Source organism: Heptranchias perlo, chromosome 5 (assembly GCF_035084215.1).
Source record: "Heptranchias perlo isolate sHepPer1 chromosome 5, sHepPer1.hap1, whole genome shotgun sequence".
Classification (NCBI taxonomy): Eukaryota; Metazoa; Chordata; class Chondrichthyes; order Hexanchiformes; family Hexanchidae; genus Heptranchias; species Heptranchias perlo.
In genome coordinates this window covers 63,527,785-63,555,567 of record NC_090329.1, presented here as the reverse complement: position 1 = coordinate 63,555,567, position 27,783 = coordinate 63,527,785, and the positions used below count along the sequence as shown (strand labels likewise).

Sequence of the window (27,783 nt, the reverse complement as noted above, 5' to 3'; positions counted from 1 at the left end):
CATAGAAATTTATGGCACAGAACGAGGCCATTCGGCCCACTGTGTCCACACCGGCCGAAAAAGAGCCATCCAGCCTAATCCCACTTTCCAGCTCTTGGTCTGTAGCCTTGAAGGTTGCAGTACTTCAAGTGCATATTCAAGCACCTTTTAAATGCAGTGAGGATTTCTGCCTCTACCACACTTCCAGGCAGTGAGTTACAGATCCCTACCACACTCTGGGTGAAAAATATTTTCCTCAGCTCCCCTTTAATCCTTCTACCAGTTACTTTAAATCTATGTCTCCTAGTTATTGACCCCTCTGCTAAGGGAAGTAGGTCCTTCCTGTCCACTCTATCTAGGCCGCTCATAATTTTATACACCTCAATTAAATCTGCCCTCCGCCTCCTCTGTTCCAAAGAAAACAATCCCAGCCTTTGCAATCTTTCCTCATAGCTAAAATTCTCCAGTCCTGGCAACATACTCTTAAATCTCCTCTGTACCCTCTCTAGTGCAATCACATCTTTCCTGTAATGTGGTGACCAGAACTGTACGCAGTACTCAAGCTGTGGCCTAACTAATGTTTTATACAGTTCTAGCATAACCTCCCTATTCTTATATTCTATGCTTCGGCTAATATAGGAAAGTATCCCATATGCCTTCTTAACCACCTTATCTACCTGTCCTGCTACCTTCAGGGATCTGTGCATGTGCACTCCAAGGTCCCTCTGTTCCTCTACACTTCTCAGTATCCTCCCATTTACTGTGCATTCCCTTGCCTTGTTTGCCCTCCCCAAACACATTATCTCACACTTCTCTGGATTGAAATCCATTTGCCACTTTTCTGCCTACCTGACCAGTCCATTGATATCTTCCTGCAGTCTACGGCTTTCCTCCTCACTATCAGCCACACAGCCAATTTTAGTATCATCTGCAAACTTCTTAATCATGCCCCCTACATTTAAGTCTAAACCACTGATGTATACCACAAAAAACAATGGACCTAGTACTGAGCCCTTTAGAACCTCACTGGAAACAGCCTTCCAGTCACAAAAACACCTGTCGATCATTACCCTTTGCTTCCTGCCACTGAGCCAATTTTAGATCCAATTTGCCATTTTCCCTTGGACCCCATGGGCTTTTACTTTTCTGACCAGTCTTCCATGTGGGACCTTGTCAAAAGCCTTGCTGAAATCCATGTAGACTACATCAAACCCGCTACCCTCAGCGACCATCCTCATTATCTCCTCAAAAAATTCAATCAAGTTAGTCAGACACAACCTTCCCTTAACAAATCCATGCTGACTGTCCTTGATTAATCCGTGCCTTCCTAAATGACGATTAATTCTGGCTCTCAGAATTGTTTCCAATAATTTGTCCACCACCGAGGTTAGGCTGACTGGCCTGTAATTACTCAGTCTATCCGTTTCTCCCTTTTTAAGCAATGGTACAACTTTAGCAGTCCTCCAATTCTCCGGCACATGCCTATAGCCAGAAGGGATTAGAAAATGATGGTCAGAGCCCTGCTATTTCCTCCCTTGCTTCTCTTAACAGCCTGGGATACATTTCATCCGGGCCTGGCAATTTATCTACTTTCAAAGATGCTAATCCCCTTAAATATTTCTTCGTTCACTATGTTTATCCCATCCAATATTTCACACTCCTCCTCAACTACATTATTTGCATTATCCCCCTCTTTTGTGAAGACAGACGCAAAGTATTCATTAAGAACCATACCCACATCTTCCGCCTCCACACATAGGTTACCTTTTTGGTCTCTAATAGGCCCTACTCTTTCCTTAGTTATCCTCTTGTCCTTTATATATTTATAAAACATCTTTGACTTTTCCTTGATTTTACTTGCCAATATTCTTTCATGCCCTCTCTTTGCTTTCCTAATTTCCTTTTTAATTTCACCCCTGCACTTTCTATACTCCTCTAGGCTTTCTGCAGTATTGAGCTCTCGGTATCTGACATAAGCTTCCTTTTTTTGCCTTATTCTATCCTGTATGCTCTTTGACATCCAGGGGGCTCTAGATTTGGAATGCCCCCCTTTTTCTCTTTGGGAATATATATGCTCTGAACCCTCACTATCTCCTCCTTGAATGTCCTCCACTGTTCTGACACTGATTTACTTCCAAGTAGCTATTTCCAGTCCACTTTTGCTAAATCACTTCTCAGCTTAGTAAAATTGGCCTTTCCCCAATTGAGAACTTTAACTCCTGTTCTATCTTTGTCCTTATCCATAACTATGCTAAATCTAAATGAATTATGATCACTACCACCAAAATGCTCTCCCACTGATACTCCTTCCACCTACCCAGCTTCATTCCCTAAAACTAAGTCCAAAACTGCCCCCCCCCCTTTTGTTTGGCTTGCCACGTACTGGCTAAAAAAGTTCTCCTGAATGTATTTTAAGAATTCTGCGCCCTCTATACCTTTTACACTGATTTTATCCCAGTTAATATTAGGGTAGTTGAAATCCCCTACTATTACTTCCCTATTGTTTTTGCACATCTTAGAAGTTTGCCTACATGTTTGCTCTTCTATCTTCCTCCGACTGTGTGGGGGTCTATAGTACACTCCCAGTGTGACTGCCCCTTCTTTGTTCTTCAGCTCAACCCATATGGCCTCATTTGATGATCCTTCTAACATATCATCCCTCCTCACAGCTGTATTTGTTTCTTTAACCAATACTGCCACCCCCCCCTCCTTTTTTATCCCCGTCTATCTCGTCTGAACACTCTAACGAGGAATGTTGAACTGCCATTTCTGCCCCTCTTTAAGCCATGTTTCAGTAATAGCTATGATATCATATTGCCACGTGTCTATCTGTGCCCTCAGCTCATCTGCCTTATACACCTTCCCTTTTGTTCTTTCCACCCCTTATCCTCCCCACCCCCCACCTTTGCCTGGCTCTGTACTTGCTGAACAACTGTCAAATCTTTAACTTCTTCCAGTTCTGACGAAAGGTCCTTGACCTGAAACGTTAACTCTGTTTCTTTCACCACAGATGCTGCCTGACCTGCTGGGTATTTCCAGCATTTTCTGTTTTCAGTTGAGAATATCAATTCAACTTCTTATACCTGAATTCATTCATTACCTCCTTTTAGAAACAACTTAAGAACTAGAGTTGACCAGTCAATACTGTATAGTTGTTACTACTTACTTGCATGGGGCAATATAGCTGTTACTGGAGAGTAAGTCACCCGAGTGTAGTTACCACGTCCAATGCAATTATCCAGATCTATAACTTTCTTTTCAGAACACTGTACCATCCCATGATCACTGGTGATGATTACATTAACTGTGTTCCAGAGTCCAGACTTTTGAAGTCGGTCAATTAAAAAGCCAATGTGATCATCCACTTCCTTCAACATCTTGGTCAGTTCTTGGCTGTCGGGTCCATGATGGTGTCCAGTGGCATCAGGCTCCTCCCAATACAATGCACCAAAATTAATGGGTTCTGTTGAGTTGGAAAACCATTCTATAATGTGGTCAACTCTCTTATTGAATGTAACATTGCGGTCATATTTCAAGTAATAGGAAGGGACTGTATCATGTATTATCACATCAGTACCAGGCCACATTACTCCACCACTCTTGTGCCCTTGTTGCTGATTAGTTATCCAAATTGGAGTGGCCTCATTCCACCAAAATTGATCTTTATCTGCAAAGAGCGAAAAATTCTTTTTGGTGGCTGCATCATACATTTCATTGGCCACAATACCATGGCTTTCTGCATAGCGGCCTGTGACAATGGAGTAATGATTTGGGAAGGTTTTGGTAACAAACACATTTGTTACATGCTTCACATGGGCTCCATCAGCAATCATTTTCTGAAGGTTAGGAAAACCGTAACGTTCAAGGTAATCAGCCCTGAATCCATCAAAGGACACGAGAAGTAATCTAACCTCCGAGTTGTTTGTTGCATTACTACAGTAGCACTCAAGAGCTCTAGATACAAACACCAAGATAAAAACCCTGAAACTTTGCATTGCGGGAAAGTTTTCTAAAAGCTTCCACTGTCTTAAAGATCTTCTGGGAGGCCAACTTGGTACTGTAAAAAAAACAAGAGAGTTAGTAAATGGCAGATACAGCAATAATAAAAAATGTGATTGCCAACACCTCATACCTCCAACTCGGTCTTTAAAGAAAACATATTAACAAAAGGGTTTCAGGGCGACAACATCTTCACATTACTGTTCCTATTATCATTTGGGAGATCATCTTTTGTCACTGACAAACAAGTACCAAGGCTATGATACCTGTCACTGCATCACACATTATGTGACAAAAAGGTTCAGGCTATTGGCCCAGTAAGGCACAATTTGCTCAAATAAATCACTTGGAATCAAATATTAGAGGGGTAAATTGCATATGAAGATTAGAGTTGTCCTAGCGATATAAGCAGTTATAATAAAACTATAGAAAAATTTGAAATGTTTTCAAGTACTTCCAGAAGAGGTAGGAGAAATCTTCTCCATTAAAGGTGATTGGCAAAAGAACCAAAAGGTGACATGAGGAAAACTTTTTTTTTACACGGTGAGTGGTTATGATCTGGAATGGACTGCCCGAGGGGGTGGTGGAAGCAGATTCAATCATGACTTCCAAAAGGGAACTGGATAAGTACTTGAAAGGAAAAAAATTGCAGGGCTACGGAGAAAGAGCGGGGGAGTGGGACTAGCTGAATTGCTCTTGTATACAGCCAGTGCGGACTCGATGGGCCAAATGGCCTCCTTCCGCGCTGTAACCTTTCTATGATCTTTGATATACCACATTAGAAAATGTCTGCAAATGTGTGACCCTATTTATGCTGGATTGGGAACTTGCAAAATACAGTTTTTAAGTTTTATTAAAACTAAGTTAACAATTTGTAGCACAAGTGGATCAGTCACACATCACACTGAGTTTAATTACTGCACCCTTTCCTATAAATAAACGTGACAAAGTATCTTGGTAAGACAGTTTATAATAGTAATACACTTTCAATAATCTATGAGATCCATTTGACCATCAGAAATGTGAGCCTATTTAAGTTATCAAAATTGAAGTATTAATACAGCACTGTTAACCTTTTTCTTGTGGCCAAGACACTGCTCCGCAATTTCTGAGCTGAATAGGCATTGTCATGTTTATGTGACAAAGCCACATGGAGAAGATAGCTTTGGGTTTCTCCCTCCTGTTGGTAAAAACACCACTTCTATTCTGTATACATATCTGCATACTTCTTAACTTTTCTTTCATGTAAGCTTCCATCCTCTCTTCCCAAGAAGATAGTAATTAGAAGATGTGAATAGTTTTACATATCTGGGCAATTAACTACAATTGGATAAGAGTCATATGAGATGAGACAAGATCTTATTTTAGGAAAGCTGCAGCTGTCTCAAGGCGCTGAGAATCAAATGGAGCTCTGAAAGGCTGATGAAGATAAAGGTCAGAATCTGCAACAGCACTGAAACTAGTGTTCTTCTGTATGATGCAGAATTCTGGAAAGGTCTGAAAAAGTTGGACAAAAATCCCCCCAATATCTAGTTTGGATCACAAGGGGGTCCTATTGTTACACCCCAGGTTGTGCTATTGTATAATTGGGCAGTACTCAAGATGCTTGGACTGTTTATGGGAGTGGCTAGCTCTGCTGTACCCAAGAGAATATCCAAGGCACAATCAAAATTTGTAAGAGCAAGTTTCCTGCAAATCTGGGGATCCCCACAGGATGAATTTTGACACAAGAGTGCTCAATCCCTGCACAAAGCCAGTTTAATTTCCTCTCACATCGACAACCATTTTACAGCGTGTACCAATATATCTGAAACATATATTTTCTGTCTTAAGAATGTACATTTTAATAATAGTGATTTGGTATTTGTGATGAACGTATAGCTAGCAACACAGCCTGCTTTCTGAAAAAAATTTCTTCCACCATTTTTTTCTTCACTAACTGAAATTTCTAATATCTTAAATAAGGGTTTAAACAAAAAAATTAAAAATGACATAATTCACAATTAAATTTATCCACTGTATTGCCTGTTAATGCCTTCATTAATGCCTTAACTTGAAGGCCTTAGCCTCTTCCTCAAGCCTGGGCTTGGACTTGGTATTTTTGCCAAGAGCTCTAACTTTGTGAGCTGAATAGTGTGGTCTGAGCATGTGCAATGTATCTAATTTCCCAGGATGCTTCAGTACATTTGGTCGCCTGTCCTGATGGAATATTTTTTGTTTAGCATCTAGCAACTTCTGCTCAAGAGCTTTTCAAATTTTTTTTGAAGAAAAACTTAATTCAGGTAAAATTTGTGAGTGCTTTTTTTTTAAAAAAAGAGAAGTTGTGTGTTTCCTTTAAGCTCAGAGGAGGTGTTTTATTAAGCTGAGAGACTCTGTGTTTATTTTAACCATATTACATTGGGCCTACCACCTGAAACAGGCACCCAGTGGTAAGTTCCTTTCGACATGGTGCCAGACTCTGTTGATGCTAACGGGGCAGTAATGCCACCAACCCCTTTCTGAGGCCGTTACTGCCCCATTAATGCCAGGCGATAGAAGTGAAAATTGACCCCACTATTTTTCTTTTAAGCAGAGGGACTGTTTTCTAAGCAAAGAGTATGTAAAAAAACCCTATTGATTAACACATCTGTTGTAGCTTTTATTTTGTGTTCCAAAAACATCATAAAGAGCATTAAGCTCGGAGAAGATGTCTTTCTTTATTGTAACTGATTTAATTTTTCAAAAAAAGTTGCATTTTGAAGCAAACAGTCCCTAAATATTTCACCTGTTATATTGACATTTAGAAGATATAACCATTCTAATCACTAATAGCTGTCAGACACGCACACACACACACACACACACACACACACAGGGAGAGGGAGGGAGAGTGACAGACATACACACGGAAATATCACAAGAGCCAATCACAAATTGCCAAATTCAATGTTTATAGAGATCCCTTAGAAAGTCACAAACCAGCGCTGCCACACACAAAATCCCACCAAGCCTCAGGCTGCCAGGCCTATGTCCTCCCCGTCCCTCATTGCTGACAGACACCAGGATTTCCAGTGAGTCAAACCTCTCATTCAACCCCCAGTTGTGGCAAATGTCAGCTCTGCCTTCCAGTGTTCTACCAAATCCCAGTTTCTCCTCCTCAGTAATGCCAATTCAAAAGAACACCCCATGCTGCCAAACTCCACTACAGTATTGTCAAACTCCAGGACTCCCACCCGTGTTCTGCCAAACCCCAGGACCATTCCCCAGTGCTACCAAAGCACAAGATTGTCCCCAGGAGCAGCTAATACTTATTCCCCCTGCCCAGTACTGCTAAATACCAGCTATCTACCTCTAATTGTTGCATCTTGCATACCTTCTTGCTGTGTAGTCTTTGCATTAAAAATGGTAAAGGATAAAAATTAAATACATAAAGGAATGTAAAGGCTACTCATTTACAATTTTCACAAAATAATGGACCAAGTTGTGAAATGCAATACCGAGAGCACCAAAGGCCCAGAATATATTTTAATAAAAATGGAAATTGACTTATTCAGGCAGTGTAAATTAATGACTCTGATGTATCCCCTTCATGGCGTCTACACCTCTATTGTTATAAAACACCACATCCTTTGACTCACTGAGAAATCTATTAGTAGAAAGAAAAATGGGTGACATAAATACTGCATGAATGGTGTAGAATTAGCACAGAATAATGTTGAAAAAGATCTAGGGGTTTTAGTAAACAGATTACTCAACATGTCCAATCACTGTGGTGCAGCAATCAAGAATTTAAATTGAATTGTACAATCAAAACAGTAAAACCAAACAAGTCGAAGTAACTCATTTTCAAACTGTATGGTGCACCACACCTTAAGTCCTGTATCCAATTCTGTTTCTGAACAACCAATTTGTATTCTGGTTGCCAGGATACATGGGAAACATTCAAGCCCTTGAGATGGTTCAGAGAAGATCCATAGGACTGATCCCAAGCATCAGAAGACTGTCCTGAGAAACTTAAGCTTTTCAGCCTTGAAAAACGATAACTGAGAGGTGACCTTATGGGGTATAAAAGATAGTAAACACCACTTCAAATTAAACCATGACAATAAGATAAGGGGACACAGGTTCAAACTGGTAAAGGCAAATTTAGAATAAATGCAAGGTTTTTGTTTAAATGTCTATTTTTTTGTGGCAACTTAAACACACACCTACACCTAAAGACACAGAAACATAATGGCATATTTTAAGGTTACTTTGCAAACACCAAATGTTTGTATTTCATTTCAACATGCAGCCCCCGTCCTTTTTAGCCCTGAAAGAGGAACACACATACCATCAAATTTGTTGCAGTTCTAATGCTGGCAGAAAAACAACTACTGCAGGGGATTGGAAATGCGGGCAAGCCAGTCTAAACGGGAGCATGTTTATGATATTACTGATGCATGGCCCAGTTTCCTTGTGTGGTGCTGTAACAGCTAGCCAATAGAGACAGGCCTCATCTCCACCTTATTTGAATATCAAGTATGATTTAGTTTACTAGACTAGAATGGGACTGCAAATGTATGGCCTGGTGGGAAACTGGAGAATAAAACAATGCAAAGAAAAATCAAATGGAAATTTATATGAATTTACCAGTTAAGGGAAGGGTTTGTGATGTCAGTTTTTGAGATACAGTGGAGGCAAAAACCCTTGAATCTTTTAAGACGACAGCTTGACCTCAATGAATAAACTAAATTTGGTCAAATGCTATCTCAAATGTATCTAGCTCATGATCTTGTGAGGTATGGAGGAAGTTAGGCAAATGTTTTTTCACCCAAAAGATAATATGGGTTGTGAGAAGTGATGGATGCAGACATTAAAAATGGATTCAGGATACAACTGGATTGCCTCTGGAGAGAGCAGAAATCGAAACATGGTTCTGACAAAAACAAGCATTTTTGTCTATGGTGTATGTTTGTTGACACTTTCCTTCCTAACCACAGTACATGCAATAATCACTTACAGAAATGACCCAGTCTATGATATATACACATCAGGACAGGGTAGAGACAAAAGTGTACTTCAATAAGACCCTGATGTGCAAGTATTGATTGCTGCATTGTACTTGGATGGGGACACATGACAGGCCATCCAGTCTGTTTTGGGGTAGGTTAAAGCAAACTGGATTTCCTCAAAGTTGCTAATAGTAGGTTTATTGTGGGCAGCAATTCACAATACTTTTTAAGAAAAATGAACTTCATTCTCTGTAGCAATATTTTTTATCTCAAAAACTGACATCACAAACCCTTCCCTTAACTGGTAAATTCATATAAATTTCCATTTGATTTTTCTTTGCATTGTTTTATTCTCCAGTTTCCCACCAGGCCATACATTTGCAGTCCCATTCTAGTCTAGTAAACTAAATCATACTTGATATTCAAATAAGGTGGAGATGAGGCCTGTCTCTATTGGCTAGCTGTTACAGCACCACACAAGGAAACTGGGCCATGCATCAGTAATATCATAAACATGCTCCCGTTTAGACTGGCTTGCCCGCATTTCCAATCCCCTGCAGTAGTTTTTTTTCTGCCAGCATTAGAACTGCAACAAATTTGATGGTATGAGTGTTCCTCTTTCAGGGCTAAAAAGGACGGGGGCTGCACGTTGAAATGAAATACAAACATTTGGTGTTTGCAAAGTAACCTTAAAATATGCCATTATGTTTCTGTGTCTTTAGGTGTAGGTGTGTGTTTAAGTTGCCACAAAAAACTAGATATTTAAACAAAAACCTGCAACTCCAAAAAACAGAAAATGTTAGAAATATACAACAGCTCCATGAGCACCTGAAGAGAGAAACTATCAACCACTGACTGTTTGTAAAACAGGAACTATGTTCCAAACAGAATAGACGTGGTAAACCACAAAAGCTGGGGGGAAAATGAAAGTACTAAGAACTTTAGAAACAGAGAAAAATAGCAAAAACTAAATAATTGAAACTATAAAATTCAATAAGCAGAAACACAATGGAGCCTAGTCTACAAAAACAACCCTGATAGTCAACCAAATCCAGGCAGAATTCAGATACAAAAATAATAAATGATTTCCACAACCCAATTTCCTTCCCAGTTAACGTTATAGTCTGATTAGCAGCTTTTTCACCTATTGCAGGTAACACGATTCCACCATATGTTATAAATAAAACAACAGTTTCTGAATCTGCCAGGCTTAAATTACTGCAAAGACAGCTTTAGGAATATCAGTAAGAAGCGTCTCATAACTTGGGCTGCACACATAGTCAAATGAGATAAGCAAATTATAGATTTTAAGCAAATACCATGAAGGCCCCATTTCATTCAGGCTGTTAGTCCATGTTCATGTCAACATATTACGAACCATTCATAGTTGCTCCTATTATCACACATAGCATGTACTACTTTCTTACCCCTGGGCAATAATAGACCTTTTGTTTTTGAAAACCAAACAAACCAAACCAAATATAATAAGCAAATTAAAATAGTCCCTAACAAACAATTCCACAAATTTATATTAGTCAGGATTTCACAAATAATGAAAAAAATCTTAAATAAAAACAACAAAGTGCTAAAAAGGAACATGGCAACAAAATAAATCCAAAGCCTGTTCCCCTTTAAGGGGTCCAACTCACCCATTCAAAATATGTTTTGTCGGGGAAAGTGTAATCCCAGTGCAAAAGGTGGAGAATTGTATCGGGTATTTATGTAAATACTTTTGCAGGCACTCTGGGTCCTTAATAAGGCTATGACAAGTATAGGCAGACAGTAAATCACTGGCAAAAGGGATTGGGTGCAGGACATTGAGCTGATTTCCTGCAAGCTCGTGGCTGGTACGGATCCTTAACCTACTGGGACCACAAATTCAGAAAATCAACCCTCGTGTCTAAAGTCTGCTTCCCCAATTTTTGGATTCCTCTGCACCAGTTCTGCATCTGCATAATCAGTGCAGATGACCTCACAAATCAACCCTAGCACCTTCAAGACATTACAGGAGAAAAAAAAGGGATAATTTATACACCTGTTCTTCAGTTTACAATAATACATTGGGATTTAATGTGCATATGTATTTAAAGTGATCAGTAGCGACCTTTACATCTGCATTCCACGATCATAGCTATTCAATCATGAAGGAACTGTACCTGGTCCTGTTGTAGGTATGTTGGCATTAATTTTTAGTGTTTTTTCTGGGAGTCATAAGAACATAAGAAACAGGAGCAGGAGTAGGCCATTTGGCCCATTGAGCCTGCTCCGCCATTCAATCAGATTTTGGCTTATCTTTAACCTCATCTCCACTTTCTTGCCCGATCCCCATATCCCTTGATAAGAGGGATCTTGCTACAGAAGAGCTTAAAATGCTGCGATTTGATTTCCTATCAGATAATTCTTGTCACGAGGGCAAGGGTGCATTTTGTACTGGAAAGTACCTTTTTACTGAAAGCTTTAACTATTACGCACCAAAACTTCAGATACTGTACTATTGGTCCACATGAGTTCTACCAGGGCTATATGACAAAATAGCAAAAAGTTTTTTAAAAATCTTATCTCTAGCTCACATATTAGATAGATAAAAACAGAATACTTGAAATGGAGTATGAGGGCAGAGAAAGGTTTGGTCTCCACTCAAACCTGGGTCTCATGCTGCACAATGGTCTGTAATAGAGATTTCTGTTCAGACACCAGTTAAACCAGTTAAACATGCACTAGAGAATTATGTAAAATATTAGTCAGACCACACTTAGAGCATTGTGTTTGGTTTCAATGATACACCCAAAGCACAGAGGCATTGCAAAGGTTATAAGATGGCCAACAAGAATAGTAAGATCTTAAATCAATGAACTATGAAAGATGATGTGGGAGAGCTAGATGTGTCCTCACACTAAAACAAGTTGTGAAATTGAATTCAATAATTTGCTTTCCTTCATTACAACAATGACTGCATTTCAAAATTACTTCATTAGCTTTGAGCATTTTGGGGTGTCCTGAATTTGTGAGTAAATCTATAATTCATCGTCGCTGGGTCAAAATCCTGGAATTCCCTACTTAACAGCACAGTGGGAGAACCTTCACCACACGGACTGCAGTGGTTCAAGAAGGCGGCTCACCACCACCTTCTCAAGGGCAATTAGGGATGGGCAATAAATGCCGGCCTTGCCAGCGACGTCCACATCCCATGAACGAATAAAAAAAATGTAAGTTCTTTCTTGCTTTCTTTCTTTCATACTTGAGTGGTTCGGCAAACCACCACTTCCAGCATGAAGCTGGGTTCACAAGGAATACAATCGTGCATCCATGCCCTGTAATTTTCCAAGCTGAGTTCCTCTCCCCATTCGGAGTGCCAGATCACAGAATCACCTCTTTGAAATTTTCATCTATCGCAGTTGAACCATTCAAAAAAGAGCATTAATTACTAAGCACTCAGCTTTTTTCTTTACATGAGGATCCTTGGATATTATAGAAATATAATTTATTATAAATGGATTTGCATCTAAGGCACAAAGTAAAAATGAAATAAGCAAGTCTGGTATAAAATTTCCAAGCAAGGTGACAAACTTGAACAGCCGTTTCTTATTCTTATTTCCTTATATATCTACTTTAAAATTCACAAACATCCAGTTAACTCTCTTTGCCTTACACAGATTCAATATTGTAAACTACGGTACAAATAAGATTTAAATTATTTTTTCTTCAATATTAATCATAGGGAAATCAGAAGGGAGATACTACACTACACATTTACTATAGTAAACCTTCAGGCTGTTTATAATGTGGTCTTTGTGCTTCAGAAGCCTTTTCTTCTTTATGGACACAAATAAAACATATTGTTTATTGTCAATTAGAATTAGTGTTGTGTGATTATTTAAATGGTATTTCACATCATGAGGCGGAATTGCTGAAAAATTCTCTTTAAAAAAAGTCTTGTGTTAGGCTATTTCAAAACCAAATTTGCTGCTGGTCCATTAAATTCATAGAGATCATCTGACTTTGATTTTCATGTCCTGCGAATTACCAATATAGTAGCAGCTGTAAGTATAGAATGTGAATAAAATCTCACAATTAACAATATTTTTGAAAGATTAATGGATCCCCTGCAGTGTTCGTGGCAGAGGACACAAAAGGAGAAGTGAGAAGCAAGTTAGATCAGGGAAGCTGATCAGACAAGAACAAGGCAGGAGATATGTAGGTAGGAGGCAGGCTAGGCTTGATGCAGGAAGTAGGCTGGATCCAAAGGTGGTCCCAATGCATAGAAGGTATAAGTGGGAGGCAAGATGAGTAGTAGAGAGTACAATGAGTAAATTTGTGTGATCGGAGAACTGGTGGATTCCTGCATGGCTAATTGGTGAGCTATTTTATAGCAGTCACCTTTTTTATATTTTTGAGGCTGGCTATAGAAAGTGAAGGTGAAATTGGCTGGGAATACTCATGCTTACTCAATCTGTTTTTTGTTTATCAAATCTGGTTGGTGAATGCTAATCACATGGTGTTATCAGTCATGTGATTAGTAGCATCCAATCAGAAAATAAAGGACTCTACAACCCTACATTCATACAGACAATAACCTAATAGTGATAGTCAAGTCAAGTCAAGTATCCAACATGCATACCTTTGACTAACTATCCAAATAATTATAAGTATTTCAGCTAGCACATCTCAAAAGTCATGATTGGCTTTTAAACAAATTGAAAGTTAAACTAGAGAATTTACTTAATAAATAATGTAAAGTAAAAGTTAAAAGAAAAGAAAGAAGACAGGCAGAACTAACAGACATAAAAGTTTATAATCTTAAATGTGTTAAAGTTGTATTTTTAACATACCATTGAAACTATCATAACAAGGGTACCCTGATATTTAAATAGCATTATTACTGTATTAGAGAATTTATTTTAGCATTGTACCTGAGCAGAAGCATACAAACTCTGGTATTCCTCTGTATCTACCAGTAAAACAAACCCCATTACCGACCTCTCCACCATCAGAATTGACTCTAGGACTGCTGACAATACTGTCTGGTGCCTGTCCAACATCAAGTTCAGGTTAAGCCAAAATTTCCTACAATGTTCACAAGTCTGAAGTCATCTTGTTTGGTTCTCTCCAACACCGCTGTTCTTTTGGCCCTGATCCAGGCTGCCCACCCAGGCTGAACCTTGCGGTTTGCAACCTCAACCTTCTGTTTGTCTTTGAGGGGTGCTTTGAACCCTAAAGTTGCCTTATTGTACCTGTGTAATCTTGATTGCTTTTGGCCCAGCTCCCCCAGTGTTGCTGAAATACTTATCTACAACTTTATCACTGAAGCTCTGAACAGCTCTGCTCCCCAGCCTTTCCAATCTTCATACACTCTCGTTAATCCACAGCTGAGGCCCATAGTTCTCCCTTACACAAAGTTCCACAATCATCACCCAATCCTTGCCTAAATCCACTAGCTCTGTGGCCCAACTAATCTATTTCAAGATCTTCATCCTCAACTCCTCTCCATAGCTTTGTTCCACTCTAACTGTGGTATCTTCTCCAACCCTGGATTCCATCTGGTACGCTCCGTTCCTCTAACTCTACATTATTACTTGCTCCTGCTCTCTCCATTACTACTTGAAGCCATTATTTCAGCAACTACAACCTCCCCCCTCTAAAATTCTATTCCAAAAACATTTTTCATGCTACCTCCCTCCTTCAAAAGTGTCCCAAAACCCTTTCTAATCGGCCATGCCTTCAATATCCCAACCTTAAATTCCTTCACTTCTTGCATGGTGCTCACCTCTCAACAACAAAAACTTACATTACATAGCACCTTTAACGTAGTAAAATGTCCCAAGGTGCTTCACAGGAGTGTTACCAATCAAAATTTGACACCTAGTCACATAAGGAGAGGTGAGGTAGGTTTTAAGGAGCGTCTTAAAAGGAGAGAGGCAGAGAGGTTTTGGGAGGGAATTCCAGAGCTTAGGGCCCAAGTAGCTGAAGGCATGGCCGCTAACGGTGGAGTGATGAAAATCGGGGATGCGCAAGAGGCCAGAAATGGAGGAGTGCAGTGATCGCGGAGGGTTGTAGGGCTGCAGGAGGAGTGAGGCATGGAAGGATTTGAAAATAAGCATGAGAATTTATAAATCATGGTGTTGCCGAACCAGGAACCAATGTAGGGTTAGGGTGATGGGTGAATGGGACTTTGTGCGAGTTAGAATACAGGCAGCAGAGTTTTGGATGAGCTCAAGTTTACAGAGAGTACAAGGTGGAAGGCCAGCCAGGAAAGTCTAGAGGTAACAAAGGCATGGATGAGGATTTCAGCAGCAGATGAGCTGAGGCAGAGTTAGAAGTAGGCGATCACAGAGATGGAGAGGATATCGGGTCAGAAGCTCAGCTTCGGGTTAAATTGAACGCTACGGTTGCGAACAGTCTGGTTCAGCCTCAGATAGTGGCCAGGGGGAGGGATGGGATTGATGTTGGTGTTTGTGGCAGGGACAATGGCTTCGGTCTTCCCAATATTTAATTGGAGGATATTTCTGCTCATTGAATACTGGATGTCAGACAAGCAGCGTAACAAGTCAGAGGCAGTGGTGAGGCAAAACTGGGTGTCATCATTGTACATGTGGAACCTGACATTATGTTTTTGGAAGATGTCACAGTGGGGCAGCACGTAGATGAGAAATAGGAGGGGGCCACGGATAGATCCTAGGTGGACTCCAGAGGTAACGGTGCAGGAGAAAGAAAGCTATTGCAAAGCAAACCAGACATTCACCCGTGAGCAGAGCTATATGATGTAAATTGATATCATGACTTATGACCAAGTCATATGGTCCACAAGGAGTTGCTGTCCATCATGATAGCCCAACGATAATGCAAAAATCGAAAATCGAAAATTAACCTATAATTTTTCTAGTATTTCCAGCATTTTCTGTTATTTTAAGAAAACACTATTTCTATACATATAAAAGGTGAAATAGCAATTTCTTAATAAGCTTTGTTCTTGTGATTTTTTTTTTTTAAAAATCGATCCTTAAGATTTACGACAAAAATTATGAGTCAGAATCAAACCAAATGAAGTGCACGAGATTAAACTGGGTTGGCCGAATTGCCAGTGAAATTATCTACAGTATTACGGCCTACAAGAAAAAATATTATGCTGAAACCCAGCTACGCTGCGGGGGGAAAAGGATCTGCAAACACTCTGAGGATGTCGCCCTGTAAACCCGCACACGGTCTGATCCGCAGTCTCACCGGCTCGCTGTCACCGCACACGGTCTGATCCGCAGTCTCACCGGCTCGCTGTCACCGCACCTCGGTGAACACTGTTTACAACTTTCGGAGAGGGAGAAAACCTCGGCGTTTATGCTTACCTCTTATTTTACTGCAGAAAGTCAAGTATTTCCACACGAACAAAAATATTGTAATAGAAGAGTAAAGAAAATAATGAACATTAAAAATAAAAATTAGATGAAGAAGCTGCAGCCTTCGTGCGACTTCCGCGTCCTGAACCTTGGGAGGGTTTGATTGACAGGAGAATACCGCGCACGCACAAGGGGCCGGGCTCTTATTGGTCCTCTGTCACTCTGCACTTGGGGACAGCTGCAACTTGCATCTGCACTTTTTTAATCCTGTCAAATTTAGACGATTCGCTTTTGTTTGGTAAGGAGAATTATTTGTACGCGTTAAAAATAACAAAAAATATATACAATCAACCTTAAAGTAGTGGCTTGTTTGTTCTATTTGTTCTAGCAACATTTAGGTGGATTTAGAGTTTATTACAGAACTGTTTCTGCTTGATGCGGAATTCTAATATGTTCCTGCTGCCGTGGACCCTGACCCACTTTGCATTCTGGAGAAAAAGGGGGCGATCTTCTGAGACGGTTCTCTGCTACCAAAAACAACAAAGTCGTCTCGTTAATTTTACAGAACTCCTGCCGAAGTCAGAGCTGGCCTCAGCAACAATACACCGTACAAGTCACTTGATTTATCAAATAGGATCCCGGATTACCTGTTCCAGTTCCTAACCCCAATGTTGCAAACAAACTTTCCAAAATAGGATGCAATGTGTTTTTGCCATCAATAAGAAGTAGCCCTTGTGGCAAGTTTGTAAATAAACAGTATCTACAGGCATTTGGAGAGGTAGGGACTGATTAGGAACAGTCAGCATGGTTTTGTGAGGGGAAAATCATGTCTCACGAATTTGATTGAGTTTTTTGAAGGGGTAACCAAGAAGATAGATGAGGGCTGTGCAGTAGACGTGGTCTACATGGACTTTAGCAAAGCCTTTGACAAGGTACCGCATGGTAGGTTGTTACATAAGGTTAAATCTCACGGGATCCAAGGTGACGTAGCCGATTGGATACAAAATTGGATTGACGACAGAAGACAGAGGGTGGTTGTAGAGGGTTGTTTTTTGGACTGGAGGCCTGTGACCAGTGGTGTGCCTCAGGGATCAGTGCTGGGTCCGCTGTTATTTGTTATTTATATTAATGATTTGGATGAGAATTTAGGAGGCATGGTTAGTAAGTTTGCAGATGACACCAAGATTGGTGGCATTGTGGACAGAGAAGAAGGTTATGTAGGATTGCAACGGGATCTTGATAAATTGGGCCAGTGGGCCAATGAATGGCAGATGGAGTTTAATTTAGATAAATGTGAGGTGATGCATTTTGGTAGATCGAATTGGGCCAGGACCTACTCCGTTAATGGTAGGGCATTGGGGAGAGTTATAGAACAAAGAGATCTAGGAGTACAGGTTCATAGCTCCTTGAAAGTGGAGTCACAGGTGGATAGGTTGGTGAAGAAGGCATTCAGCATGCTTGGTTTCATTGGTCAGAACATTGAATACAGGAGTTGGGATGTCGTGTTGAAGTTGTACAAGACATTAGTAAGGCCACACTTGGAATACTGTGTACAGTTCTGGTCACCCTATTATAGAAAGGATATTATTAAACTAGAAAGAGTGCAGAAAAGATTTACTAGGATGCTACCGGGACTTGATGGTTTGACTTATAGGGAGAGGTTTGATAGACTGAGACTTTTTTCCCTGGAGAGTAGGAGGTTTAGGGGTGATCTTATAGAAGTCTATAAAATAATGAGGGGCATAGATAAGGTAGATAGTCAAAATCCTTTCCCAAAGGTAGGGGAGTCTATAACGAGGGGGCATAGATTTAAGGTGAGAGGGGAGAGATACAAAAGGGTCCAGAGGGGCAATTTTTTCACTCAAAGGGTGGTGAGTGTCTGGAACGAGCTGCCAGAGGCAGTAGTAGAGGCGGGTACAATTTTGTCTTTTAAAAAGCATTTGGACAGTTACATGGGTAAGATGGGTATAGAGGGATATGGGCCAAGTGCAGGCAATTGGGACTAGCTTAGTGGTATAAACTGGGCGACATGGACATGTTGGGCCGAAGGGCCTGTTTCCATGTTGTAAACTTCTATGATTCTATGATTCCATAAATGGTAATTGATGTTGCCTTTATTTTATATATGAGTGTGTTTTCAACATTGGCACCCACAAACAGTGACGAAAATGTGCAGAGGTGGTTATATTAACTGTTTGCATCCTGGAGTAGATTTTGTCCCACTGTAGCTAATTCACCTATTCACCCCTGGCTTCTTGCGTCCATTTCAGAGTTTCAGAAATTCAACAACACCTTTCATTTACATAAGCACCTTTAACACAGAAAAATATCCCAAGATGTTTCACAGAGTTGTAATGAGAACGGACACCAAGCTGAGAAGGAAAGATTAGGAGGGGAGACCAAATGTTTTGTCAGAGGTGAGTTGTAAGGAGTGTCTTAAAGGAGAAGAGGGAGGCAGAGAGTCAGAGGGATTTATGGATGAAATTCCAGAGAGTGGAACCGAGGAAGCTCTAGGGATAGCCTTCAAAGGTGGGACGAAAGGTGGGGTTGAGATGCACAAGAGGCCAATGTCAAAGAAATGGGGGGTGGGTGTGGGCTGTACGAGGCCACAGGTAGAGGCAAGGAGGCCTTAAAACGCAAGGATCATAATTTTAAATTTAAGATGTTGGGGGACTGGGAGCCAATATAGGTCAGCAAGGAAAGGTGTAATGAGCGAGTGATGGGTAAGCAGGACTTGGTGCAGGATAGGATGTGGACAGCAGAAATTTGGAGGGTGGAGGATGGGAAGTTGGCCAGGAAAGCATCGGAGTAATCAAGTCTGGAGATGACAAAGGCATGAACAAGGGTTTCAGTGGCAGATGGGTAGAGGTAAGGGTGGAAACGGGCAATGTTGTGGGGGTGGATGTAGGCAGTATTTATGATGGAGAGGATTTGGAGTTGGAAGCTCAGCTCAGGGTTGAATAGGAAGCCACTGAATTTGCAAACAGTCTGTTTCAGCCTGAGGCAGTAGCCTGGGAGGGAACGGTGTTGGTGACAAGGGCACAGAATTTCTGGCAAGGGCCAAAGACAATGGCTTCAGTACTCCCAGTGTTTAGCTGGAGGAAGTTATGGGTCATCCAAGACTGGACGCTGAATGAGCAGTCTGATAGCATTGAGGCAGTGGAGGGGTTGGAAGAAGTTGGGGAGAGGCTGAGCAGGGTATCATCGGCATACATGTGGAAACTGATCCCATGGAAAGGCTATCAATCAATTAATATGCAGATTTACATAGAATTACATAGAATGTACAGCACAGAAACAGGCCACTCAGCCCAACAGGTCCATGCCGGTGTTTATGCTCCACATGAGCCTCCTCCCACCCTTCTTCATCTAACCCCATCAACGTATCCTTGTATTCCTTTCTCCCTCATTTGTTTATCTAGCTTCCTCTTAAATGCATCTATGCTAACCACCTCAACAACTCCATGTGGTAGCGAGTTCCATGTTCTAACCACTCTCTGGGTAAAGAAGTTTCTCCTGAGTTCCCTATTGGGTTTATTGATGACTACCTTATATTTATAGCCCCTAGTTCTCGTCTCTCCCGCAAGTGGAAACATCTTCTCTACATCTACCCTATCAAAACCTTTCATTATCTTAAAGTCCTCTATCAAGTCACCCCACAACCTCCTCTTTTCTAGAGAAATAAGCCCCAGCCTGTTCAATCTTTCCTGATAGGTATAACCTCTCAGTTCTGGTATCATTCTAGTAACTCTTGTTTGCACCTTCTGCAGTGCCTCTATACCCTTTTTATAATAGGGAGACCAGAACTGTTCACAGTACTCAAAGTGTGGTCTAACAAAGGTTGTATACAACTTTAACATAACTTCCCTGCGTTTCAATTCTATCCCTCTAGAAATGAACCCCAGTGCTTTGCTTTTTTTTATGGCCTTATTAACCTGCGTCACTACTTTTAGTGATTTGTGTATCTGTACACCCAGATCCCTCTGCTCCTCTACCCCATTTAGATTTTTATTTTCCAAGGAGTACGCAGCCTTCTTATTCTTCCTACCAAAACGTACCACCTCACACATATCTATATTGAAATTTATTTGCCAATTACATGCCCAGTCTGCAAGTTTATTAATGTCTTTATGTATTTTGTCACAGTCCTTCTCAGTATAAACTATTTGGTGTCGTCCACAAATGTTGAAATTGTATTTCCGATTCCCGAGTCCAAATGGTTTATGTAAAAGGTGAACATCACTTCCCACCTTTTGCCAGTCTGAGTAACTATCTTTAACCCCTACTCTGTTTTCTGTTTTGTAGACAGCTTGCTATCCATTCTGCTACGTGTCCTCTGACACCACATGCTCTGACTTTAGTCACGACTCTACTATGCCGAAGCTTATCAAAGGCCTTTTGAAAATCCAAATATATTACAAAGCTTGTTCTTGATCACAGAAACAGGATAATGCAAGTTTGTGCAATGTTTTCAGGCAGTTGTCAGGACACTTTTATCCTGCGCCACTCAGCTGTTCCCCCCAATATTTGACCCTTCCAGGAACATGACAGGAGGGCTGCTGGGTGAAAAGGAATACCGCTTCATATATGGCTCATGTCGCCCCTCCGCAACCCACCACGCCTGAACAACACAGGTTTAATCAATGCCATGGGACCACCTGGGTTATAACTGAAAACACTATAGGGCTCTTCAAACCAAGGTTCAGGAGGCTCCCTACAATATGCCCCCAAAAATGTTTACCGCATCATCGTGGTGTGCTGCATCCAACACAAACTTGCCATCCAGAGAGGGCAGTATTTGGAGGAGGTTGGGCAACAGCAGCGGTCCTCATCGGATGAGGAAGACCAGGTGAAGCAGTAGAAGAAGGAGGGCCACCTCAAACCCTGTCAGACATAGATTGAAGTGATGAGGTAATTGCACAGTGATTCCAGTGACCTGCTCATTCTCCTGCTCTGAAAACGGACACAAAGCCCCTCTGCATTAACAGTTCTTATTACATCCTTCACCACTCCCTTAATCCTGAATTAAAGAACATTGAAACCACTCAGACAATTTTTACGTCAATTACATTTTGATGATGCAGACTCAGAAGCTGTTATAAAACAACATTGTAGACCAAAGTGCCAAATGTGATGAAGGTGATTAATTTAATGGCAAACATAATAATTGCCTTGAATTTATTTATCACCCAATGCCCACCCACGGTGCTTTTCTTTTAACAAGGCACCTTAATTCCACTACTCCTATGCTCCCCTACTGGCCTCACCCAGATGGTGGAAGGCTGCTGTTGCTCATGTCAGGCCTTTTCAGATGCTCCTGGCTGGTCACTTCTGGGTGCTCGAGCCTGTGAGGGCCCAGCTACTGCCGGGGCAGTCTGGCCCAGCTGACTTGCTGGCACCATGGCGGGTATCGGTTGAGGGGGTGGTGAAGGAGCAGACATGCTGATATCCTGAGAAAGGACAACAGGTACTGCTCCCACATCGCCACTGCCACTCCCATGAGGCTGCGGCTCGTCACTCCCACTAATCTGCGGAGAGCAGACTTGAGGAGATCAGTGACAAGTTGAAAGCCCCTATCAATACGGTCCACCAGCCTTTCCAAGGTGGAGCCCAGAGTCTGGATGGCAGCTGTTTGAGCTACCACCAAAGCTGCAAAGGTTCGTTATGAGGGCCCAGCTGCACCATCCCTGGAGGTGGCCACACGCTCCCTGGTAGGTGGAAGGCGTGCTAATAAGAGTGCAAGAAGACACCACACAAGCTGGAAGCAGACTCCTCTGTACTTTCAGCCATAACGTGGCAACTCCCTTGCAAGCCTTCCAATACCTTGAGAATTGTTTGTGTGCCTCAAGGAGTCTTCTTTTCAAGGCTACATTGCAGAAAGTAAAATCAGTTGGGGTGTAAAACGGGCGGCCAAATGATCCCGTCAGTTTCCCACTGGGTGGATCGGATTAATATTACCCCCATTATGTGTTGGAGCAGTAATATACAGGCCATGAATGTAGAGACAAATGCTCAATGTTCTACTCCAATAAATTCCTGATCTGAAACAGTTGGGAGTTTCTGAGTGAAATGGATGCCTTCAGACAAGGGCATGTAAGGAAACTATTAAATTATTTATATTCACTTGAGCTTTCTGTTTCTGTTAGACAGCTGGAAACAGCAGTTTTGTTTCCACTTGTTCAGTAGAAAAGTCAGTTTCGTTTACCAGACAGATTTTACCTGACAAGCTTTCTTTGTCTTAGCAGCTGTCCTCCTAGGGATTAACTTCTCCAAGGACATATCTGCACAAGGCAAGTGATAAGTCATCCCGTTGAATGATTTGATTGACAACTCAGTCAAGATGAAGCCTTGATAAGGTGTATGGGATGTTTTCTTGTTAAAACTGAAATTCTTTAATGAATAACAGGATGAAGTAATCCTTTGATAACATATGAATCTGCACTAGAGGAAAAAATATATAAAGAGGGGTGTTACAACAGATTCTTCAGAATTCGAGAAGGCTTGGCCAGCCAATCCCCTCGGGCTCAAAACCTGTGACGCGGTGAATTCTCCGGTACCTGGTGCCATAAGTGTATCAAGCATATGTGTAATTATTGTTAGTAATGGTTATCATTGTATATGTGTAATGTTGATAATTATTATCATCGTATGCTTAATTCCTATGAAAGCCTCTAAATGCCTTTGAACGTTATTATCTTGTGGAATTACTTACAAATTTATGAGTAAGAACAGCCATTCCCTAACAGTTAGCAAACCCAGATGAAGGGGGCAAAAGTGTTAGCTTATTTCATTGGACAGAGATTTTAGAATTGTGACCTGTATTTTTCTGACTTTTAACAGTGCTGCATTACAGTAAATTATTCTGCCATGGCGTTATCAAACTAGATGAGAGTTTAGAGAAGCTTTTCCTTGAACTTCAAGGATCACACTTTGCTTTTGACATGGTCAGAAACGACAATGGCTTAGATGAGGGGTCTAAGACAAAATAGGACCTAGTAGCCCATGGGTTATTTATAACTGGCCAATTCTTGATACAATGCTCAACACTGTGCAATAAATTCAGTGAGGTGTGCAGACAGAGTTTGGAATGCGGGATGGTTTTCGAGTTGGAACCAGCAGTGACAGATGCAGTAAATCTGTCGATTGGTGCCCCTATGCCACTATCCACCTATATTCTACATCAGTACACTCCTCCCTGCGTCCAAAGTTAGGATGAAATGTATTTGCCCAGAGAACTGCAGGGAACTTAACCCCTTCCACAGGCAGCTGATTTTAATTTTTCTAATATCAGATTAACTCTGCTTAAATATTCACTAAGCAACAACTTTTGCATTGCTGAACGTGAACATATATCAGGCATTATTAAATTTTAAGTTTCTTAATTTGAGTGGATATTTCCCCACAATAACAGAAGGAAATCAGGAATTGATAAATGCATTTTATGCAATTAACCCACTGGGCTCTCAAGAAGACCACAATGGATTTTCTGTTTTTACAAAAAACAGGTCACACGGTTTTCGGGACCGCATCAGTGATGGTGGCACAGGATTACCGAGAGTAGTTCGTTGACATGAAAGTAGCTGCACAGAGTTATGGAGCAGCCTTTGCTGGAAAGGTGTTGGTGCAAGGAGGAGCTCCAGTAGTGTTAATGAATCATCAAATGTCACAGCTTGGTGACATATTGGACTAAGAATTTGCCTCTCAAAGGCTTGGATTAAACCCATTTGGGTTCATTTGTTATCTTCCGAGTCAGAGCGCTCGATGTGGGGTGGGGGGGGGGAGACATGGGAGATACTTCCAAAAGTAATTGCAAGGACTTCTGTCTCTACTGTAAAACCACCAAGCCTGGGCATCATTTGTTTCTGAAATTGAAATTGATATTGATAAGATATACAGATATGAGTTGCTGTTCAAGCATTTGAGAAGGAAAAACTTAGCTGAAGGGTTTAACAGGATGATCAATTTTTTATTTTAAAAAAGAGTCCAGTCTAGGTGGATCCTGCCCAATCCGTACCAAGTAAAGTTTTTTTTGGACATAAAATTAAACATTGACAAGTTCAATACAACAATACCAGTCCAGTTTGAACTTATTCCTGCTGTCGAGGGGGGAGACTGTTGTGTTAAAGGTAACTAACATCGCTCATCTTACAGACTAGTCTCCTCGCTGGTATTGGGGTAATTTTGAAAAGATATAATGGACTCAGGCACAATACAGTTGGATATTTTGAGGGGGGAAAGGGGACCAAGAAGAGTTCAAGTAATATAAACAAAAATGTGTTGATAACTTGGACCATGTGTGTTTGAGTACAGAGGTTGGGAAAGACAGAGAGCGAACCTCTAATGGAGTGAATTGCTAACAGAGTGAGGACTTTCAACTGGGAATTTGGTGAGTGTGGGAATTCATTGGTAAGTAGTAATTGTGTTTTATTTTAAACTGAAATTTAACTTAGTTTGAACTTAGTTTAATAACTTTAAAAAGCTGCAAGTCAGTGCTGCAACAGTGGCAGTTAGTAGTTATCAGACAATCAGTTGTAAGTAGATTCCTGATTAGGTGTTAATCATTATGGCTGGAAGTTGTTTAATCAATTGTAACTAGAGTGCGTCAGAAAAGTATATAGTACAAGGATCTTTGCAAAAGTACAGAACTTAGGAAAGAGTGTGAACCTCTAAGGGAGTGAATTGCTAATCAAATGAGGCCATTAGGTGCAGAGGGGGCAATGTGATTTAAATGAAAGAACTATAGACTGAATGGAGCATGAGGAATCAAAACAAGGCAAGCAGGAGTGTTGAGGGTAAGTCAGTAAGTATTTAGTTCATTGGTTAGTGTTTTAATGTTAGATAAACAGTAAAATGCCTTAAAGCTAAACAAACAGTTTAAATAACATGGCAGGACAGCTGGGGCCCATTGCATGCACAACCTGTGCTGTGTGGGAACTTCAGAACACTTTGTGTGTGTCTTGGTAAACCACATTTACTGGAAGTGCAACCAACTGCTTGAGCTCAGTTTCTGAGCTTTAGGGGTGGCTGGTGTCACTAGAGTGCATATGGGAAGCTGAGAGTTTCATGGACAGCATGTTCCAGGAGGTGGTCACCCTGCAGCTCCAGAGAGTTCAGGTGGTGAGGAAGTGGGTGACCACCAGACAGACTAGGAAGAAAAGGCAGGCAGTGCAGGAGCCCCTGGGAGTGAGGCATTCAATGTTGAATACCAGTGAGGGTGTTAACTGCTCAGGGGAGTGCAGTCAGGAGCAAATCCATGGCACTGTGGAGACTTGGCTGCACAGGAGGGCAAAAGAAATGCAGTTGTTATAAGGGATTTGATAGTTGGGGATAGGCAGGTGTTTCTGCAACTGCTGACTGGAGTCCTGCATGTGTTGCCTCCCTGGTGCCAGGGTAAAGGACATCACAGGGGGTGCAGAACATTATGAGGGAGGAAGGGGAACAGCCAGAAGTTCTGGTCCATGTGGGAACCAATGATGTAGGAAGGAAAAGGGTTGAGATCCTGCAGTCAGTTTCAGGAGCTAGGGAGGAAGTTTAAAAAGCAGGACCTCAAAGGTAGTAATCTCTGGATTACTCCCAGTGCCATGTGCTAGTGAGTATAGGAATAGTAGGATAAGACAGGTTAATGTGTGGCTGGTGCAGGAGGGAGGGCTTCAGATTCCTGGGGCATTGGGACCAGTTTTGGGGCAGGAGGGATTGGTTCAAGATGGATGGGTTGCACCTCAACAGAGCTGGGACCAATGTCCTTGCGGGAAGTTTAATGAGTGCTGTGGGGGAGGGTTTAAACCAGTTTGATAGGGGGATGGGCACCAAGATGAAACATTAGAGAGGAGAAACAAGGTGCTCAGAGGTCTGGGAGGGACAAGGAGCACTAGAGTAAAGAAGAGTTCAGAAATAGGAGGAATCAAACAGGAGGCAAATGTGACGCAGTCTAAGATGAGATTGGAGTGCCTGTGTGTAAACTTAACACATGTAGTGTGGTAAATAAAGTTGGTGAGCTGCAGGCTAATGTTGCCACATGGGACTATGATATAGTGGCAATAACAGAGACCTGGCTCACAGAAGGGGAGGATAGGGTACTTAATATTCCTGGTTACAAGGTATTCAGGAAAGAAAAGAGGGGGTGGCAGTATTGATCAAAGAAACTATTATAGCACTAGAAAGGGATGATATCGTTGAGGGTTCAAAGATAGAATCTATTTGGTTAGAATTAAGGAACAATTGAGGAGCTATTGAAAAGGAAAAAAAAAAAATTGGGGGTCAAGGAGCCGGTGCCGGGCCGCTTGCTCCACGTAACGCTTCACCACGGGGACGTGGCGCTTCACCACGGGGACGTGGCGCTTCACCACGGGGACGTGGCGCTTCACCACGGGGACGTGGCGCTTCACCACGGGGACGTGGCGCTTCACCACGGGGACGTGGCGCTTCACCACGGGGACGTGGCGCTTCACCACGGGGACGTGGCGCTTCACCACGGGGACGTGGCGCTTCACCACGGGGACGTGGCGCTTCACCACGGGGACGTGGCGCTTCACCACGGGGACGTGCCGCTTCACCTGGTGAACGTGTACGCCCCCTGGTCCGGAGCCGAGCAAGTGATCTTCTTTGAGGAAGTGTCCACTTACCTAAACTCCGTCGACGCCGGCGAGTGCATTATCCTCGGGGGGGGGGGGGGGGGGGGATTTTAACCGCACCCTCGAGGCGAGGGACCGCTTCGGTCCCGCGCGTTGCAGAACGGCGACGGAGAAGTTGAGGGACCTGGTCGGGTCCTTCGACTTGGTGGACTTCTGGCGGAATCTCCATCCCGACTCCGGCCAGTTCACCTTTGTGAGGGCTGTAGGAGGGAGCACCAGAATCGACCGCCTGTACGTTTCGCGGGCGTACGCCTCCTGCGTCCCGTCGGCCTCCATCCGGCCGGTGTCGTGCACGGACCACCACCTGGTGTGGATGGAGCTCGTTCTGCTCCGCGCCCGGTCGGGGTCCGCGTACTGGCACTTTAACAACCGGCTGCTGGAGGACGCGCGGTTCCGGGACTCGTTCCGTCTGTTCTGGAGCGACTGGAGAGGGAAGCGGGGCGGCTTCTCCTCCTTGAGGCTATGGTGGGACGTGGGCAAGGCTCACGTCCGCCTCTTCTGTCAAGAGTATGCGAGGGGGTCGACTAAGAGGCGGGAGTCCGAGGTCAGGCGGTTGGAGCAGGAGGTGCTTGGCCTGGAATCCCGTCTCGGTCAGGCCGCCGAGGATCCGGCCCTGCGGCAGGTGTACGAAGAGAAGAAGGACGCTCTGAGGGACCTGCACCTTGAGGTCGCGGCTCCAGCTCCTGCGGGACCTGGACCGCGGCTCTCCCTTCTTCTACTCGCTGGAAAAGTGGCGGGGGGCTCGTAAGCAGCTCCTTACGCTGCTGGCCGACGACGGGTCCCTCGTCTCGGACCCGGAGGGAGTCAGGGCCCGTGCTCGATCTTATTACGAGGCTCTGTTCTCTCCGGATCCGTCCAGCGAGGAGGCGCGCA

The 27,783-nt window shown here is 42.4% G+C and overlaps 1 protein-coding gene across 2 annotated transcripts in view; it reads right to left on the bottom strand.

Moving 5' to 3' along the window:
* enpp4 (ectonucleotide pyrophosphatase/phosphodiesterase 4) overlaps positions 1-16,438 on the bottom strand; it is a 38,230-nt gene extending 21,792 nt beyond the window's left edge. Inside the window, exons 1-2 of one of the 2 annotated variants that reach the window (XM_067984488.1) lie at positions 16,289-16,438; positions 3,146-4,036 (exon numbers count right to left, since the gene is read on the bottom strand). In XM_067984488.1, coding sequence (XP_067840589.1) covers positions 3,146-3,974 — 829 coding nt within the window. In that variant the 5' untranslated portion in view covers positions 3,975-4,036; positions 16,289-16,438. Of the gene's footprint in view, positions 1-3,145; positions 4,037-16,169; positions 16,194-16,288 lie in introns of those variants that run through there. The other variant, XM_067984487.1, reaches the window with a different exon arrangement.
* Positions 16,439-27,783: the final 11,345 nt, after the last annotated feature.